Below are 19,614 nucleotides of genomic sequence, written 5' to 3'. Positions count from 1 at the left end.
TACTGGGAAATGAATATAAACTGCTTGCATTTTTGTTTTTCTTCCTGGGTTATTTATACCTTCTGAATCCAATTCTTCCTGTGCAACAAGAGAACTGTTCAGTTCTGCACACATATATTGTATCTAGGATATACTGTAACTTATTAACATGTATAGGACTGCTTGCCATCTGGGGGATGGGGTGGAGGGAGGGAGGGGAAAAATTGGAACAGAAGTGAGTACAAGGGATAATGTTGTAAAAAATTACCCTGGCATGGGTTCTATCAATAAAAAGTTATTAAAAACAAAACAAAACAAAAAAAAACTCTGATCAAAGCAGACTATTCCACAACAAACTACTCCTTATGAAAGAACAGTGATTTAAAATGACAGCATTATAAACTGAAATCTGGTGGTGACCTTAGATATGACTTTAGATACCATTTAGTCTAACCTCTTATTTTACAGATGAAGAAACTGGTCTGGGGCAGTTCCTTGTCTGAGATCACATAGGTAGTAGTGAATGTTAGGAATTAAAACTTTGGTTTTTGACTCCCCAACTATTCATTTTATCAGGCTAACTTTTTTTTCTTTTATAGAGTTTTATTAATGTTTTGCTTTTATAATGTAATCATTTTCGATATGTCCTTCCCTTCAATCCATTATATCCATCTAATGGACCTTTTTTTTTTTTTTGGCAAGGTAGTGGAATTAAGTGACTTGTCCAGGGGCACATGGCTACTAAGTGTCAAGTTTCTGAGGCCTTATTTGAGCTTGGATCATCCTGATTCCAGGGCCAATACTCTATCCACTGGGTCACCTAGCAGCCTCTTTGGACCTTCGTTTTTAAGAAAAAAAAATTCTGCAAAATCAACCAATGTATGGACCATCTCTTATAGAATATGCAGCATTTTACTTCTTAGTGAAAGGGCTGAGGAGCATTTCCTTATAGTCACTATAATCATGCAAATGAAATGGTATTTTATTCATTCATTGGTTTAGCTATTGTGTATATTATCTTGGTTTTTCTTACTTTACTCTGCATCAATTCATATAAGTTTTTCCATGTTCTCTGAATTCTTCATATTCATCATTTCTTATACCAAAATAATCCATTATGTTATTATTACACAATTTGTTTAGACTTTCTCCACTGGGTACCTGCTTTCCAATTTCTTGCTACCACAAAAAAGCACTGCTATGAGTGTTTTGTTGCATGTGATACTCCAGTGCTTTTCCTTTCATAAAATAATGCCTTTATTGGTGAAGAATTGGAAGTGAAAGAGAAAATAGAAAGATTTTAAAGTAATGTTTATCATTGTTTCAGTAGCTTCTTAAATATAATTATAATCTTTTCCTTCTTAGGTGATTGCTCACAGTAAATATCAAGAGTCTCAGAGAATTTCAATCTTTCTAAGCATGCAGGATGAAATTGAGACAGAAGAAATTATCAAGGATATTTTTAAACAAGGCAAAACATGTTTTATCCCTCGATACAAATTCAAGAGTAATCACATGGATATGGTCAAGTTATTTTCAGCTGAAGAAATTTTTTCACTTCCCAAAACTTCCTGGAACATTCATCAGCCTGGTGATGATGAAGTACGGGAGGAGGCTTTGTCCACAGGTGAGTAGAGAAATCTTTGCTTCCTAATTGGATTTTACCTTATCATGCATGTGACACAAGTGTAGCAATTCACCCTCATAATGTAAACTAAGCAAAAAATCTTTCTGGGTTTCAAGCAGTTTTAGCCACTTAGGTTCTGACATATTGATATTAGCTCTCACTGCAGAGTAGAACATCCCAGACCACAAGATTAACAAAATCACCATTCATCTTTTGATTACTGATTTTTGAGTAAAGTACTTATGATAGCAATAGATGTGGAAATGTCAAGTATTCTGGTTAAATAAATTACTTAGTGTGCCAAGTGTTATTTTTATCTACTGTTTAGTTTATGTATTTGTACTTGCCTTGTTGTTCCATAATGCTTCTTGATTTCTCCTTTCTTCATCATTACTCTGCTTTCAATGCTTTAGAAAAAATAGGCCATTTTACTATTTATCATTATTTTTAAGAGAAAAAAAAGGATTCATTTTTGCATTGACACTACATGGGCTTCCTAAAAAAATTATCTCTTCCCCTTTAGGAAAAACGTTTCTCCCAAGTGGTTAAGTAAACATTCCTGGGAGAATTATTTAGATTATGAGGAAAAAAACCCCCCAAAAACAAAACTACCCAGTTTAGCACTTATGTCTGATAGTATATGCTACTTTGTACTTTTAGAGTTTATTTATTGGTTGTTAGCAGAAAGGAAGGAGGTGTGCTTTAACTTCAGTAATTTGGCACTGGCATTATCAATTTTATTAGGTCTGGTTTTCATTGTCTTTTGGGACTGTGTATAGAGCACTGGGCTTGGCATGAGGAAGTCTTATCTTCCTGAGTTCAAATCTAATCTTTGATAATTTACTAGCTTTGTGATCCTGGACAAGTCACTTCACCCTGCATTCCTCAGTTTCCTCATTTGTAAAATGAGCTAGAGAAGAAAATGGCAAACCCCTCCAGTATTTTTGTCACGAAACCTCCAAATGAGGTCACAAAGAGTGAGACACATCAGAAATGACTCAACAACAAATAACAATTGATTTTATATATTGTTCTTTCGCCTCTGCTTTCTTTACTTTGTGTCACTTCATGCGTGTCTTCTGAAGCATTTTTCTCTGTGTTCTCTGTACTTATTTATTATTAGAATCCACGAATACTCCCTTATGACCTCAGTGTGTTCAGACATTTCTCACTACTAGTATAACAGGTTTAGAACTGAAGAGCATTTAGGGATCATTGAGATCTAACATCTTCCCTTTTACAGATAAGGAACTGAGCTAGCCTGGAGAGGGTAGGGCATCCTCCTGATGAAGGCCGAAAAAAGCAGAGCTGCGATTTGACTCTTTCTATTGTACTGGGCACAGGCTTTTGGGGGAGCCTTAAAAATTATGCATAGAGATCTTTTCTGGTTGGCATTATACACTCTGCGGTTATGGGATCTTTGGTTAGAAATAGTGTGAAGAGCTTGGTAACTTTTCTTTCATAATTACAAGTTAATTTACCAGAATGGTTAAACCAATTCATAGCTACTAATCAGTAATGGATTAGTGTGTGCTTGGCTTCAACACTGAATTTCTTCTTCTTTGACAATTTGATAAGTATGAGAATTGACACCCTGGTATTGTTTTAATTTGCTTTTCTCTGTGATTTTGAACATTCTAGATGACTATTGAGAATTTGTATTTCTTCTTTTGAAAACTATTCATCTTTATTAACTACTTTGCTATTTGGGACTGTTATCATTACTTACTCCTATATTCCAAAACTCATTATTTTTAGGTACTTTTTCTTTTGTTGGTCTATTTTTGCTACTAGGGAGTTCCTTCACTCTGGCTGGTCCCTATTGTACCACAGTATTTTATTCTAAATATAATTAACCTTCAGAAAGAATTTAAATTTATGAATAAAGGAAAATATCAGAGGAGGAATTTCCAGTGATTGATTCCCCTACAAGTATAACTGGAGAAGAAACACACTCCCTAGGTATTTGTACAATTTCTTAATCAGTACTAAAAAAAAAAAAAAAAAAAAAAAAATTCTTCTTTAAATATTCATCTAGCATAGATTTTTTCCTCTTTTTTAATGCCCTCATTAAGGATGCCCTTGATACAGATTATTTTCATTAAAAATTTATGCAGTTGGATTGTTGGTGGAGTTGTGAACGAATCCAGCCATTCTGGAGAGCGATCTGGAATTATGCCCAAAAAGTTATCAAACTGTGCATACCCTTTGATCCAACAGTGTTTCTATTGGGCTTATACCCCAAAGAGATACTAAAAAAGGGAAGGGGACCTGTATGTGCCAAAATGTTTGTAGCAGCCCTGTTTGTAGTGGCTAGAAACTGGAAAATGAATGGATGCCCATCAATTGGAGAATGGCTGGGTAAATTGTGGTATATGAATGTTATGGAATATTATTGCTCTGTAAGGAATGACCAGCAGGATGAATACAGAGAGGCTTGGAGAGACCTACATGGACTGATGCTAAGTGAGATGAGCAGAACCAGGAGATCATTATACACTTCGACAACGATATTGTATGAGGATGTATTCTGATGGAAGTGGATTTCCCTGACAAAGAGACTTAACTGAGTTTCATTGGAGAAATGATGGACAGAAACAGCTACACCCAAAGAAGGAATACTGGGAAATGAATGTGAACTATTTGCATTTTTGATTTTCTTCCCGAGTTATTTTTACCTTCTGAATCCAATTCTCCCTGTGCAACAAGAGAACTGTTTGGTTCTGCAAATATGTATTGTATCTAGGATATACTGCAACATGTTTAGCATATATAGGACTGCTTGCCATCCTGGGGGGGGGAGGAGGGAGGGAGGGGGAAAAAACGAAACATAAGTGATTGCAAGGGATAATGTCGTGTAGAAATTATCCTGGCATGGATTCTGTCAATGCGAAATTATTATTAAATAAAATAAAATTTATTATAAAAAAAAAAAAAAAAAAAAATTTATGCAGTTGGGAAACTAGGCATATAGGTCACTAGTTATTGATTTTCTTTTTCTTGATTGCTTTTTTGTTTGTAATAACATGGTCCAAGATTTTTTTCATGTCTTTGTTATCTTCTCCTTCACATACCTAGGGAGTAAGGAAAGAAAATAATACATAGTACACCTGGAAAGATAGGTTGGAACCAGGTGGTGAAAAGCTTAAAAGCCAAACAGAAAGAGTTGGTATTTTATATTAGAGGGAAGGAGGAGTCATTGTAGTTTACTTAGTGAAAGAAATTACTATCATAGATGTATTTAGGATGGATTAGAAATGTTGAGAGACTCGAGGAAAGGAGGCCATTGCTATAGTCTTGGTGAGAGGTAATAAGGTGGAGCTATATAAGTAAAGAACAGGAGTCAGATGTCAGAGATATTATGAAGATAGAAATGGCCAAATTTGGCAACTGGTTGAATGTTGGGAATGGAGGGAAATGAGGAGCTGAGAACAACATGGAGGTTGTAAACCCAGGAAAATGGAGGAATGGTGGAGCTGTTGTTTGGAACATGTGCGATATGAGATTTCTCTGCGATGTCCATTGTGGATGTCCAGTAAGCAATTGTTTATATAGGACAATCTCAGGAAAGAGACTGCAATCTGTGGGTCATCTATAAGAGATAACTAGGAGAGGTGATGATATCACCCAAAGATAGTGTCGAAGTAAAAGTTGGTCCAGAGAAGAGTCTTGAGGAATGGATAAAAAGCCAGCAAAGGAGCCTTGAAAAGGGGTGGTTAGACAGATGGAGGAGAATTAGGACAGAATAAAACAAAAACAAAACAAAACAAAAATCAGAGAAGAAAAAGCTTCCTGCAAAGAGTGTGGTTAATAGTGTCCAGTGCAGCTGAGGGGCAAGATGGATGAACCCTTGGAAATACCATCAGATTTATTTCTCAGCATATTTTTCTGACTTGCCCAATTCTTCCTGTCCTCCCATCTCTGCTTTTTGTAACTGAACAGAATTAGTGTCTACCACTTTTTATGGAAGTTGGGGGATTTCTTCCCCCCCCCTTTTCACCCCCTCCCCCCAGCCCCCAGTTACTGCTGTGGGGCATCTCTACAACTAACTCCCTGAATAGTAAGCCTCTGGGCTTAATTATGATTACCGTGACAGACATGTGGGTGTAGGCTTGTTGAATGACAGCTCTCTATATTAAAGGTTTCTGGAATTAAATCACTGAGTTTTTACCTTGTATGATTTTTAATTTGTGCATTCATCTTTAATTATATTATATCTGGTGCTTAATTTTTCTCTTGATTTTGGAATTGGAGAAGTTTGTAGCAAGCAACTATTTAGCTACGTGGTCTTTGGGTCTTGCCCTCAAACTGAAAACACGTCAATAGCAGCACAAAAAGTGGTCTGGGTAATTAAACCTACCAGCAACCAGTAACCACCTTCCTCTTCCTTAAATATCTTGGGTAATACAACTCTTAGGTGCTGCCATGCCAGCTGTGTAATGCAGCCGAGATGCCCTAGCTGCGCTGCTCACCCCAGTTAGTGCTGACTGAGCAAGCTGCTTCTCCCAGCCATTGTGTTGATGCCCTCTCTATTAATAGTGCAAATGGCTTCTAAAGCAAACAGAATTGCCCACTGGGGGATTTGTGTTTATCTGACTTTTTGTATAAATTGGTAGACCTGATTCATTTGGCTGTTTGGTAGTTGCTAAGAAAATTTGAAGGCTATCAGCAATTAATTGAATTCTGACAGTAATCTTAGAAGTCGCTGGGGAACTTTGTGTTAGTTGTATATGGTTTTTTTTCCACCCCAATTAAAAAAAAAAAGACCCACAATGTGATAGAAGTTTAGAGCCCAAAGGGATTTTAGAACTCATTTAGTCCAGGGGTTTTCAAAACTTTTTTTGCTCACTACACAGTATTCTTCACCATTAGGAATTGAGGCTGAGTGGACATTTAAGTTGGCAACAAAGAATGGCTGTCAAGGAACTGGGATTTTCCTTTCTCTCCTCTTCCCCTTCAGTCTCTGTTTTCTTTACTTCCTCATCATTCACAGCAAAGAACACAAACTTTGCAACTGGATGGATGGTGAGGACTGCTTTGGTCAAATGTTAAGTGGGAAGAGAAGGTAGCAAATCCAGCCTACTCCCTTTAGAGGGAACTGGGGTCCAGGGAAATTACATGCCTTATTCAAGGTCACATTGATCATATGTGGTGCAATTTGAACCCAGATCCACTGATTCCAGAGCCAGTGCTTAATTATGGAAATCTGGGACGTGGGAAGGAGTTTTGTGACATACCTAGAAGCTTGTTTGCAAGGGTGTGCCATAGCACTCTCTTTGGGAACCACTGATCTAGTCCAATCCAATTTATGGAAGTAATAACAGGCCTATACTGGCCAAATTCATGGTCCCATAGTGAAATAGAGCTGACAGAGCAAAAGCCACATCTCCTAACTCATTCTGTTATGTCACATTCTCCCACTTGAATATGCTTATTTTTAGTGAACTTAAAACAGTAAATCCACTTGAAAACAGATTTAAAATATTTGTTCAAGTGGACTAAAGAGTGGGAGTTGTTGTTTGTCCTTTGTTTTTGAAGAGGACCAATAACCAATGACCTGGTTTTAGGTTAAAATTAAAAGCAAGTCTAAAGTGAAAGCTTGTCTGGCCTTTCCTTCTCTTTTACTAATGAGAAAAGGTGCTAATCAGCAAGGAGGGGTGAGGGGGTTTCCTACTTGAGAATTCACTGTTCCCTATTGCTATTTTTCCTATTATTCTTCTTTGTATTCTGGGTTTTCATTTGCAGTAACAGCTTGGAGTGTGATAGGATGTTAATTTTTCCATAGCACAGCTCTAGCTATCAAGTCTTTGAGACAGCTTGATTAGAGCTCCAGATTGTCTTCTGTGTGATCAGACTAAAATATGCATTCATGGTGTGCAGGTGTCTTCCTATTTTATGTGGTCTAGGAAAACAATGAAATTCTTGTAGTGTCAGAAGGTTAAATCCTGGGTCCTTAAGGAAAAAAAAATAGATTCTTTAATATATGTTAATTGAAAAATTCCCTTCTCTCAGTTGGAAGTCTTGAATTTCTTATGCAACAAGCATTTATTATGCACTATGTGCCAGGTACTATGCCAAGTGCTAGAGATACAATGAAAGACAAAAACGGTGTCTGCCTTCTGGGAGCTTATATTCTAATAAGGAAGCCATCATGTAAATATCTGGATAGTTACAACATATGTCTGATTTAAATGGAAGGTAATCTTAGAGGGGAAGTTACTAGAAGCTCGGGGGTCCAGAAAAGGTCTTTCCAGAAGGTGGTATTTGAGCTAAGTCTTGAAGGAAACCTGGGGAACTGAAAGTAGAGGCAGGGAGAGAGAGCATACCTGGTATGGATTATGGCCAATGTAAAGGCACAGAGATGAGGCTGGAAAGGTAGAAAGAGGTCAGGTGATGGAGAACCAGGAGTTTGTCTTTTCTCCTAGAGGTAACAGGGATCCATTGACACTTAGGGAGCAGGAATGTGACATATGTCTTAGAAAAATCCCCTAAGGGAGTTGAGGCAGGGAGACCAGTTAGAAAACTTTTGTTACAGTTTATTTGAGAGCTAGTGAGAGTCAGAACCAGGCTTGTGGCATTGTGGCGGACCAACCCCAAGAGTAAGGCTGCAGATCAACTGTGGAGGTGAGGGGAGAAGAATGACGTTGGGATGAGGCTTGGGTGCTTGGAAGGGTGGTGCTCTCTCAAGAGTGTCAGGAGAGTTTGGAAGAGGGGACGTCAGATTTGGCTCCTGTAACCCTGCTGAAGTCCAGCCCCAGCAGTGATTTTCCTTTGCCTTTTCTATTATATTCTGTTTTTACAGATCAGTTCCCCAAAGTTCCCTGTTCTACTGCTTTCACCAATCCAAACCTAACCACCAGGATATCCCAGCTTCTGCTGACCTCTTTCTCTCTCTATATGTATATGAATATCTCCTCCATTTCTTTTTCTGTAGTAATGGCAGAGATTAGGCTTTTGGAAATTCTTTACTATTACTTAAGGAAATAAATGAAAACAACAACACAGAGTATAGTCTTAGCAATTAATAAAAACATGAGAATGGTCCAGGATAACCACAATCTTTCTATTGCATACACTTTACTTTTTAACTTGACTTTTGTCCTGGCCCTGTTATGTAGCCAAATGCAATGCTACCTTTTTGAAAGATCGTTTTTTCTGACTTTGCCATAGACCTGATTCTTAGTTATTTCTGCTTCAAAATTGTATCTTCTCTGGATCCTCCTGTCAGCTTCAGGCTTAGCATTTTCAGATCTTTCAGATATCACCATTCTTTAAAAGTAAAAAGACCTTTTGATTTATGGCTCATTGTTTCCCTTATCCTCAGGGAAAAGCTTCTAAAATATGGATTTGTTATTCAACATGTACATATAGATACAGGATGAGGTAGGAGTGGAGATTTGATTTCATTAGTACAGGGAACTTTTCAATGAAGAGATTCCTTCTACCAAAGCAGATTTCAATTTATAATCTTAGAGAATTGTTTAGGATAATAAAAAGTTAAATAACTTGCTCAGGAAGGCAGTCTAGTATGTTAGAAAAAGAATTGGAACTCAAGTCTTCCTTACTTGAAGTTCATTATCCACTATGCCATGCTGCTCCTTCTTTGTTTAGATCTAACCCCTTATAATTTCTATTCACGGCTTGTTTGAACAATTGTCACATTATCTTTAATCATCCCCCAACCCTGTAAGAGATGGAATTTTTTGCAGTTTCATTAATTACTACATCTATCAAAAGGTATCTTTTATTTGTGTATGGCTCTTTGAAATTTTAAATCTTTATATAGGAGACTGGTTCTATTGTATTGTGAAACTTAGAAATGAATTAAAAGTCCAAGTCATTGTTAAGTATTTGTGATAAGGTATATAAAGATAGCATGGGAATTTAAATTGATAAATAATCTGAAAATAAGGTAGATAACCAACTTAAAATCACATTTGATTTAAAAGTAGTAGTAGGAGCTCATTTTAATTTGATCTTTTCTTCTTCCTATCTTTTCTAGAACTTAGACTAATAGAAATGCTAACAAGATTACTTACAAGATTAAATGAGTTTCATGTTACAATGAGCTCTCATTAAAATGAAATTTCTGCTTCACAAAAGTATTTAGTCTCAGCCAACAGTTCATTTATATAGTGCAGCCTTTGATGTAGAAAAATTCAAATACAATCGAAGAATCTGGATTGTCTTTTAGACTTGGTTGTACCAAGTGAAGAAATTCAGACATTGGCAACAGAAAGGAAAAGTCAGGTTTATCTGTCTTCTGTAAACTGAATAGTTAAATTGAAAAGTGGAGTGGATATATGTCATATAGAATGAAAGGAAGGAGAGAGCTGCATCAGTTGAAGAAGGACCCACATGGATAAGATCACACATTCATTTGATGAATAGGTGCCACAGAGGGACAATAAGCTAGGCCTAGAATTTAATAGAAGATTGATAGCTGGCTAGATTTCATTTGATATATCGGGAAATTTAAAAAACATCCCACCCTTCTAAACTGCTCAGTATTGTCAAAAGCCACTCTCCATAATTTTCAAGTGATACTATATGAACACCATCTCAGAAGGGTTAAAATCTCTCAGGTGATTCAAAGATGGCAAGCATACATAGGCTGCAATAGGTAACTGAAGACAAATTGCATTGTGGTGCGGTGCAGAAAGCTCTGGGTATAAATTTTGGCCCTCCAAGGTCCCTTCCAGCTTTGAGTCTGTAACCCTGTGAATCTGTGAATGGGTCAAAGAACTTGTGATTGAAAGTAATAGCTCCCTCGTGGACATCCTGGTTACCACCCTAGGAACTGCTCACACTTATCTCAGTTCTGCTTCCCACTTTATGGACTTCATCTTTGTGTCGGCAGCCTCCCATCCTTGAAGACGCCTCTGCCCTTCCTCGAACAGGCGAAATTACCTCCTTGAACCTTCATTTGAAGAAGTGGCTAGCTCAGCTGCGCCAGTTTTCCTCCCTGCTTCTGCACCAGCTGTTCAGACTTTGACCCTTTGCATTAGTTCTTCTTCCCCTCACATCCCTTTTTAGCATTGTCTTTTTCTCTTAGGATATATTTTTGAAGGTAGAGACTGCCTTTTAAAAAATGCTTGAATTGATATTCTCATCGTTTAGTATAGAGTTAGCACACAGTAAGTAAATGATAAATGCTTCCTCTTGTGCTCTTGCTCTCTCCTCTGTGTCTCTCTGTCTGTCTTTTTCCTCATCTTCATCTCCACCCCTATCACAGATCACTAAAGCAATGCAATGTAATGGAAGAATTTTTGTCCAATGTCTCTCTAGTTTTATCTTTAAATGACTTCACTCTTGTATGTCATCAATACTCAAGAAGAGAATTAGGCGATTAACACATGTCCAGACATGGTGTGCTCTAAATAACATTATAATAAATGAAATTAATTATATTTTTGCACAGAAAAAATGGTTTATTATTTATGTGGTAATAATATCCAAATCAACTATCTGCATACACTCAAGTATACTGTATATTTCCTTGTTAGAGAGATCTAAATCAATACTAAGAAAGAACATGGCATATAATTGAAGCAAATCTAGCATGACATATACATTGCTGATGTCATAAGTGGAAAACAAATAAAAAAGAAGTCACTAACATAGCCTACCATGATCGGCAATCCAGATAAATCTAGAAACTGCCTCAGCCAATTAATCACAAGAAAATCAATTAGCAACATTGATTTAAAATATTTATTTGCAAAATCTTAGGGAGTAGGATACTAGATGATTATGAATAGTGTTATTTTATAAAACAGTAGCAGTATCAGAGAAAGAAAAAGCAAATTTATAGAAAATTTAGATGGAGACACAACTAAGCTAAATCCAAAATATAAAGTCTATAAAATCAAGTGTAGTAAATGAGCATGGACATACTGAATATATCCTAGAATATTAGAATTGGGGGTAGGAGTGAGGGCAATCTATAGATGCTTCAGAGGAATAGTTTAGGAACACTTGACATAGTGTAGTCAATGCTGAAGTCAGTTTTACTAAAGCAAGTTATGAAATTACTGGGTGAGTCCACTATACATTTATGCTGTCTATCTTCAGCTAGGGCTCTTGATGTTGCTTCATAGTACTTTAATTTATCTTAGGAAAATTATCAGGGCATATTTCATAGTGACTGTTTCAAATATTTTTCATATATCTCTAACCTTTCCTTGATGTTGGCAAATGATTTTGCTTCCTTCAATATGAAGACACCTTAGGTCATCTTTCATAAATTCCTTCATCCAGGCTAAATCATATATCATTGAATGTTAAAGCAGGTAAGCACCTGATAAATCATTTAGTCCAACCTTTTCATTTTACTGATGAAGACACTCAGTGCTCAGCGAAGCTAAGTGACTGATGTCAGATTAGTAATAGGAGCTAGGCAACCTAGATCTCCTTTGGACTTTCAGCCAATGTTCATCCTTTTAATTTTTTTAAACTTAAATTTTTATTTTCAGTTCCTAATTATCTCCCTCTCTCTATCCTTTCTTCCACCCCTTGAAAAATCAAGAAATATGATACCCATTATACATGTGAAGTTATATAAAACACACTTCAACATTAGCCATGTTGTGGGAAAAAAAACAAGAGGGAAAAAATTCAGTGATCATTCTTGTGACTCTCAAAACATTGTTGTCTAGACCTTTAAATCTTCATTTTACTTCATTCACGTTTCTCTTTCTTTCCCTTTGTCTCAGTAGAAAATGAATCCCTCTTCATATTCAAGGCTATTCTGTGTTTTTAATATTATCCCCTCTTATTTCCTCCAGAATCTTATTCTACTCATTTTTCCATCCTTTCCTCTTCTCTCTTCCATGGATCTTTTCCCTTTTTCTTTTTTGACCATTTTAAGGTTGTCTGGCTAGGAACTGAGGGCAACATGTAGTGGAAAATTGAGGATATTTTTCTTCTATTTTTTTTTAAATTTAGGAAGCTATTTTAGATGTATGAGTAAAATTATAGAATCATGGAACCTTAGATTTGGAAGTAAATAGAAATTTCCTTGTTCTACTTATGATCCCAGATAAGAATCCCTTCTTATTTTGTCTCTGACACAGATTCTTTTTATTTTTTATTATTATTAAAGCTTTTTCAAAACATGCATAATTTACCCTTATGCTCCAAATTTTTTTCTCTCCCTTCTTCCTCCCCCTTCCTTAAATGGCAAGTAATCCAATATATGTTAAACATGTGCGACTCTTCTTTACATATTTCAAAATTATTATGCTGCACAAAAAAAAATCAGATCAAAAAAGGAAAAAGATGAAAAAGAAAACAAAATGCAAGCAAACAACACAAAAGAAGTGAAAATGCTATGTTGTGGTCTACACTCAATTCCCACAGTCCTCTCACTGGGTGTAGATGGATCTCATCATTATAAGATTCATTGTGATAAATCATCTCATTGTTTAAAAGAGCCACATCTGGGACAGCTAGGTGGCTCAGTGGATAGAGCACCAGCCCTGAAGTCAGGAGGACTTGAGTTCAAATCTAGGATCAGACACTTAACACTTCTAGCTGTGTGACCCTGGGCAAGTCACTTAACCCCAATTGCCTCAGCAAAAAAAAGAAAAAAAGAAAAAGAAAAAAAAAAAAAAGAAAAGCCACGATTATCAGAGTCTTCTTGTTGCTGTGTATAATGATCTCCTGGTTCTGCTCATTTCACTTAGCATCAGTTCAAATAAATCTCTTCAAGCCTCTCTATATTCATCCTGCTGATCATTTCTTACAGAACAATAATATTCCATAACATTCATAAAACTTATTCAACCGTTCTCCAACTGATGGGCATCCATAGTTTCCAGTTTCTAGCCCCTATGAAAAGGGCTGCCACAAACATTTCTGCACATATGGGTCCCTTTCCTTCCTTTACGATCTCTTTGGGATACAAGCCCAAAAGAAACACTTCTGGATCAAAAGATATGAACAGTTTGATAGCCCTTTGAACATAGTTCTGAATTGCTCCCCAGAATGGTCGGATCAGTTCACAACTCCACCAATAATGTATTAGTGTCCCAGTTTTCCCACATCCCCTTCAGCATTTATCATTTATCTTTTCCTGTCATCTTGGCTGGTCTGAGAAGTGTGTAGTGGTATTTCATCAGAGATGTCTTAATTTGCATTTCTCTGATCAATAGTGATTGAACAGTTTTTCATATGACTAGAAATGGTTTCAGTTTCTTCATTTGAAAATTGTCTGTACATATCCTTTGATCGTTTATCAATTGGAGAATGGCTTGAGTTTTTTTTGGCTGAGGTAATTGGGGTTAAGTGACTTGCCCAGGGTCACACAGCTAGGAAGTGTTAAGAGAACAGATTTGAACTCAGGTACTCCTGATTCAGGGCTGATGCTCTATCCACAGCATCCACTAGCTGCTCCTTGAATTCTTGCAAATTTGAGTCAGTTCTCTACATATTTTAGAAACAAAGCCTTTATCAGAACCTTGAACATAAATTTGTTTTCACAGTTTATTGCTTCCCTTCTAATCTTGTCTGCATTGGTTTTGTTTGTACAAAAACTTTTCAACTTAATTTAATCAAAATTATCCATTTTGCATTCAATAATGTACTCTTGTTCTTCTTTAGCTACAATTTCTTTCCTTCTCCACAGATCTGAGAGGTAAACTATTCTTTGTTCTTCTAATTTACTTATAATATCACTCTTTATGTCTAAATAATGAACCCATTTCAATCTTATCTTGATATAGGGTGTTAGGTGTGGAGCATTGCTTAGTTTCTGCCATACTAATTTCCAATTTTCCCATCAGTTTTTGTCAGATAGTGAATTCTTATCCCCAAAGTTGGTGTCTTTGAGTTTGTCAAACACTGGATTACTGAGTCATTGACTATTGTGTTCTGTGAACCTAACCTATTCCACTGGTCGACTACTTTATTTCTTATCCAGTACCAAATGGTTTTGATGACCAGTGCTTTATAATATGGTTTTAGGTCTGGTACAGCGAGGCCACCTTCATTTGCATTTTTTCATTAATTCCCTTGAAATTTTTGATCTTTTGTTCTTCCATATAAACTTTGTTATTATTTTTTCTAGCTCTGTAAAATAATTTATTGCTAGTTAGATTGGTATAGCATTGAATAAATAGATTCATTTAGGTTTACTAACATTTTTATTATAATAGCTCAGCCTACCCTCTGATACATATTCTTGAATTTATCTAAAGATGGAACCCTTATTATTTCAAGAGACAGCCCATTTTATTGTTGGACTGTTCTAAATTTTAGAAAATTGTCCCTTTAACCTGAAACTTGCCATCTTTGAGCTGAAATCTGCCTCCCCCATTTCTACTTATTGGTTTTACTTCTCTTTCCTGTGTGGCAAGATAGCATATGTCTACTTCCTTTTTTGAATAGCCCTTCAAAATATTATAGCTAGTTAATATTTATTTTTTGTAATTTTTTCCCCAGTAAAATAGCATCTAGCACAATGCCTGAAACATGGTAGGAACTCCTTTTCCTCTTCCCTACTTTTCTTTGCTATTTTTCATTTGCTGTAACTTTGGATATGTATGTGATATATTGATATCGAATATATATGTAATAAAACACAGGCATGTGGAATCAATTACATGCATGTGTAATAAACTTCAGGTGTGTATAATAATATATAATATTTACATGTAGTAAAACAAACTTTATATATATATTTTAAATTATAGCTTTTTATCTACAAGATATATGCATAGGTAATTTTTCAGCATTGACAGTTGCAAATCCTTTTGTTCCAACTTTTTCCCTCCTTCCCCCCACCCCTTCCCCCAGATGGCAGTTTGACCAATACATGTTAAATATGTTAAAGTATAAGTTAAATACAATATATGTATACATGTCCAAACAGTTATTTTGCTGTATAATAAGAGTTGGAGTTTGAAATAGTGTACAATTAGCCTGTGAAGGAAATCAAAAAGGCAGGCAGACAAAAATAGAGGAATTGGGAATTCTATGTAGTGGTTCATAGTCAGCTCCCAGAGTTCTTTCCCTGGGTGTAGCTGGTTCAGTTCATTACTGCTCTATTGGAACTGATTTAGCCCATCTTCACTGTTGAAGAGGGCCACGTCCATCAGAATTGATCATCATATAGTATTGTTGTTGAAGTATATAATGATCTCCTGGTCCTGCTCATTTCACTCGGCATCAGTTCATGTAAGTCTCTCCAGGCCTTTCTGCAAACCTTGTAGTTTTAAAATGAAACAATTAGTACATAAATTGCTAAAATAGTATAGTTTCCAGGAACTACCCAGCCATATACTCTGTTGAATTCTTGTGGTAATCATTGCTACCACACAAAATAGGAGCCTTAGAACAGGGAGTCTTAACCTGGGAATTTGTGAAATTAAGAAAACAGTTGGTAACTTCTTTGTAGAATAATTGGTTTTCTTTTAATCCTGTGTATTTATTTTATGCATTTAAAAAGATTCTTCTAAAAAGATCTTTTACAGGATCCATGACACAAATAAGGTTGAAGATCTTTTCACTTATCAATCAATTCACAGACAGATTCTTGAGGGCATACACTGTCCCAGGGAACACAATAAGTTTCAGCCCTCCAAAGAGCGCAGAGATCTTTTAAGCAGGAAACAATACCATCCAGGTAGCTTACAGGTAGGGGACGTTAGCTTCCAAATGTTGTAGGTGAGGAAGCTGTGGCCCCAAAGCAGAGTGCTTGCTTAGAATCCAACAGCATTCGAGGCAAAAACCTGGTTCTCCTAATGCCTTTTACTCTTCAGATTCCTTTTATTTTTCAGAACCTTGTCTGTTACTATTATTTTGCTCTCTGAGTTTTTCCTTGTGCTTTAATCCTGAGAGCATCCTGCATTATACACACTATTCCAGGAAACATTATTCTTGGTAATTTTGCAACTAGAAGGACTTTGATTGTAGGCACTGAGTACACATGAAATTACATTGTCTGAAGCTGAGATTTCTCAAACCATTCTGTATCCAACAAAACATGCTGGAAAAAAAGCTCAGGTTTTTATTGGTGACAAGACTGGACACTTGAATGATGAGTACAGGATGGACAGGATATCTTTGACATTTTTCAGTGTTTCTCCTTTGACTTTTAGATAGATGCTTTAGAATTTACCCTAATTTCAGACTAGCATTTTACTTTCTAACTCTTTACACATTAAGATTAAACGATACTTCCATAGGGGTTATAGCCTGTTATTCTTGCCAAAATATGTTAGCCTGCTAAATATTCTATTCCAACATAATGATTCATTGAATCTACCAGGTGAGCACTTAAGTATCATTAGAAGGACAGGCCCAGGTGAATTAAAACTATTTACATTAGGAAGTTCAGGTGTTTAAAACTTATTACAATTCCATTTTCATTTATTACCTTTAACTAGGACTTTAAAATGCACATTAGGTTTATAGATATAAAATTGTGCAGATACAATTCTGAAAATTCAGGTTTAATAAAGAGGTCTAGAATTTTAAAACAATTATTTAGTGCATTTTTTTTTTTTTTTTTTTGGTTCTCAGTTTACAGGGTGGTGGATATATATACCCACATAGGAATTTCTTTGGAGGATGAGGAGATTTTGCTGTTCTTTACTTACATTGTTTTTTTGCCAATATGCCCTTCCTTAGAATTCATTGCCTTCTTGGACTGCTCTTTACTTCGTCTTTACTTTTCAGTTAGTCAGCATTTATTAATATCTTGTTATTTGCTAGATCCTGTGTTAAAGTCAGGATTTAAAAATTATCCATGCATATGTTTTGAAAATAAAAAGCTTTAATTAAAAAAAGAAAAGGATTAAATTGAATCCAAAAAAAAAATAAAATAAAATCAGGAATACAAAGGAAGGCCCAAATTTTATTTATTTATGTCTCAGAACCAGCTCCACTTCCTTTATGGGACCTTTCTTGAACCCCAACTTTCCAAATACTCAGTTCGGAAGGAACCAGTGTAATATGTTATGTATTAGACTAGAGTTGGAGGAACTCTAACTTTGGGAAAGAAAGTCTACTTTCAGTTTATTCATTTGTCCTGTGAGATCATTCCCATTATAGGAGTGGTTATGGCCGTGTTTTAAAGCAAGCCTTCTTTAACTTTTTCTACTTATGATCCCTTTTTGCCTGTGAAATTTTTACATGACTCTGGGGATATAGGTATATAAATAAAACATTTGCTGATAGTAAATCATTATTTTGCAATACCCACATGGGTATTCAGTTATGAGGGCCCACATGGGGTTACAACCCATAGTTTCAGAAGCTTTGTCCTAAAGGATCAGACAATCACAATGTTTTGTGAAAACTGACTATTTTCTTTGTGAAATGAGAAGAAAGTGTCCCCAGACAGATTCATTGCTGTTTCTCATCTTCATATTTTCACTTTAATGTCCCAGGGCTGCCTTGTAGATTTTGTAACTAACTTTCAATGCAAAGCTTGATGACAGTAATAACTTATAATTTTACAACATTGGACATTAGAAGTGTAAACAAAAAAGCAAGATGAATCCTAATGGTGCAGCTGCAGGAATACAATTGTTTTAGGAACAAAACATAGGCTTAAATGGCATGTTTGTAAATGCAAGGTGTGTACTGCTGCTGGACCTGAAAGGTTTTTTTCATTCATTCATTCATGGATGCACACATCTATTTGTTTGTTTATTTTTAAGGGGAAACAATGGGAGTTATGATAGAGGAAATATGTAGTATAGTAGATGGAGTGCAAGACTTCAAGTCTGTGAGGCCTCAGATTGAAACTTACCTTAGGTACTAACTACCCAGGTAACCCTGAGTATATTAACCTTTTTCAAGCTCAATTCCCTCATCTCTAAATTGGGAATAATAATAGCATCTACAATGTAGGGTTTTCAGCATGATTGAATAAGATAATGTTTTGTAAACATTCAAGTGCTGTGTAAATGTTAACTGTTCTTATTAACCCCCCAGTTGTATTTGATTCAGTGGAAAAGCTCAGAATAATGACATAAATCCTGATTTGAAATGTCAAAGTTCCATTATTACAGAATGAAAGATAATCAGGTAGTGTATGTATGTCAGAGGCTTGTAATCACAACTAGCAAATTGACCAGTACTTTTCTCATACTTAGGGTATAACTTCACATAAATACGAAACTGTACCATGTTAAAAATATTTATTTTTAAAAACCTTAAAGTTTGTGAATAAAAACAAAGGCACTAACAACATAAAATCTATGAAACTTACTAATTGTTTTCAGTGTTTCTCTCTTTGTGTCAGTATGTCTCTCAGTGTAATTATGTATTTGGCATTATGAAGAATGCCATGTTTCATTTCTTTCCATCAGATTCCTTCTGTGAATCTGTCTCTGTACCTTTATTTTACCCCACCTTCTTGTGTTTCTTCTATTTTTTTCCTTGTTCTTTAACTTTTCCTTGTTTCTTTTTCTTATAAATGTAGAAATAAGGCATTTACAATTATATTGTATTTTTTAGTTTTATGTTTTTTGTTCATTTAAAAAGCACATGAGCAAGAACTTTATTTTTCTCTTGACTCAAAGCAATGTGGCCCACCCTTGATTTTCCTACCCTGAGGGCTAGTGGCCCTCGTTAGAATATTGTATTTATTGTTTCCCTAGTTCTGAAGGCATTTGTGTTTGACTTAACTAAGCTTATTGAGGGCAGGGATCATTTCATTTTTGCCTTTTGTTTAGCTGAGTACTGGATTATAGTAGCTTAATAAATAGCAGCCTAATAAATACTTGTTGTTTGGTTGATTCATTAACGTCACAATTAGATGTCTTGCAAACTTACTGGGTTTTTAGTTTCTTTATCTGTAAAGAGAGGGTTTACCACTAAATGGTCCTTGAGGTCCCTTCCTAATCTAAATGATAGGAAGCGCCCATCTATTTCTAAAGGTAATTGTTTATTTCTGTCTTAATTAGCACATGGAAATATTACGAAACAGACATACTAATGAAACAAAGGCAAGCACATTTATATATAGGTAAAGGCAAAAAAAAAATCACACTTAA

General features: G+C 35.7%; 1 protein-coding gene across 1 annotated transcript in view; it reads left to right on the top strand.

The window, feature by feature from the left end:
* The window catches only part of MTHFS (methenyltetrahydrofolate synthetase), a 103,537-nt gene that overhangs the window by 10,704 nt on the left and 73,219 nt on the right, over positions 1 to 19,614 (top strand). Inside the window, exon 2 of the mRNA XM_051981148.1 lies at positions 1,345 to 1,606. Coding sequence (XP_051837108.1) covers positions 1,345 to 1,606 — 262 coding nt within the window. The remainder of the gene's footprint in view (positions 1 to 1,344; positions 1,607 to 19,614) is intronic.

The sequence above is a fragment of the Antechinus flavipes genome, chromosome 2, assembly GCF_016432865.1.
Source record: "Antechinus flavipes isolate AdamAnt ecotype Samford, QLD, Australia chromosome 2, AdamAnt_v2, whole genome shotgun sequence".
NCBI lineage: Eukaryota > Metazoa > Chordata > Mammalia > Dasyuromorphia > Dasyuridae > Antechinus > Antechinus flavipes.
This window is presented reverse-complemented; position numbering and strand designations above follow the sequence as displayed.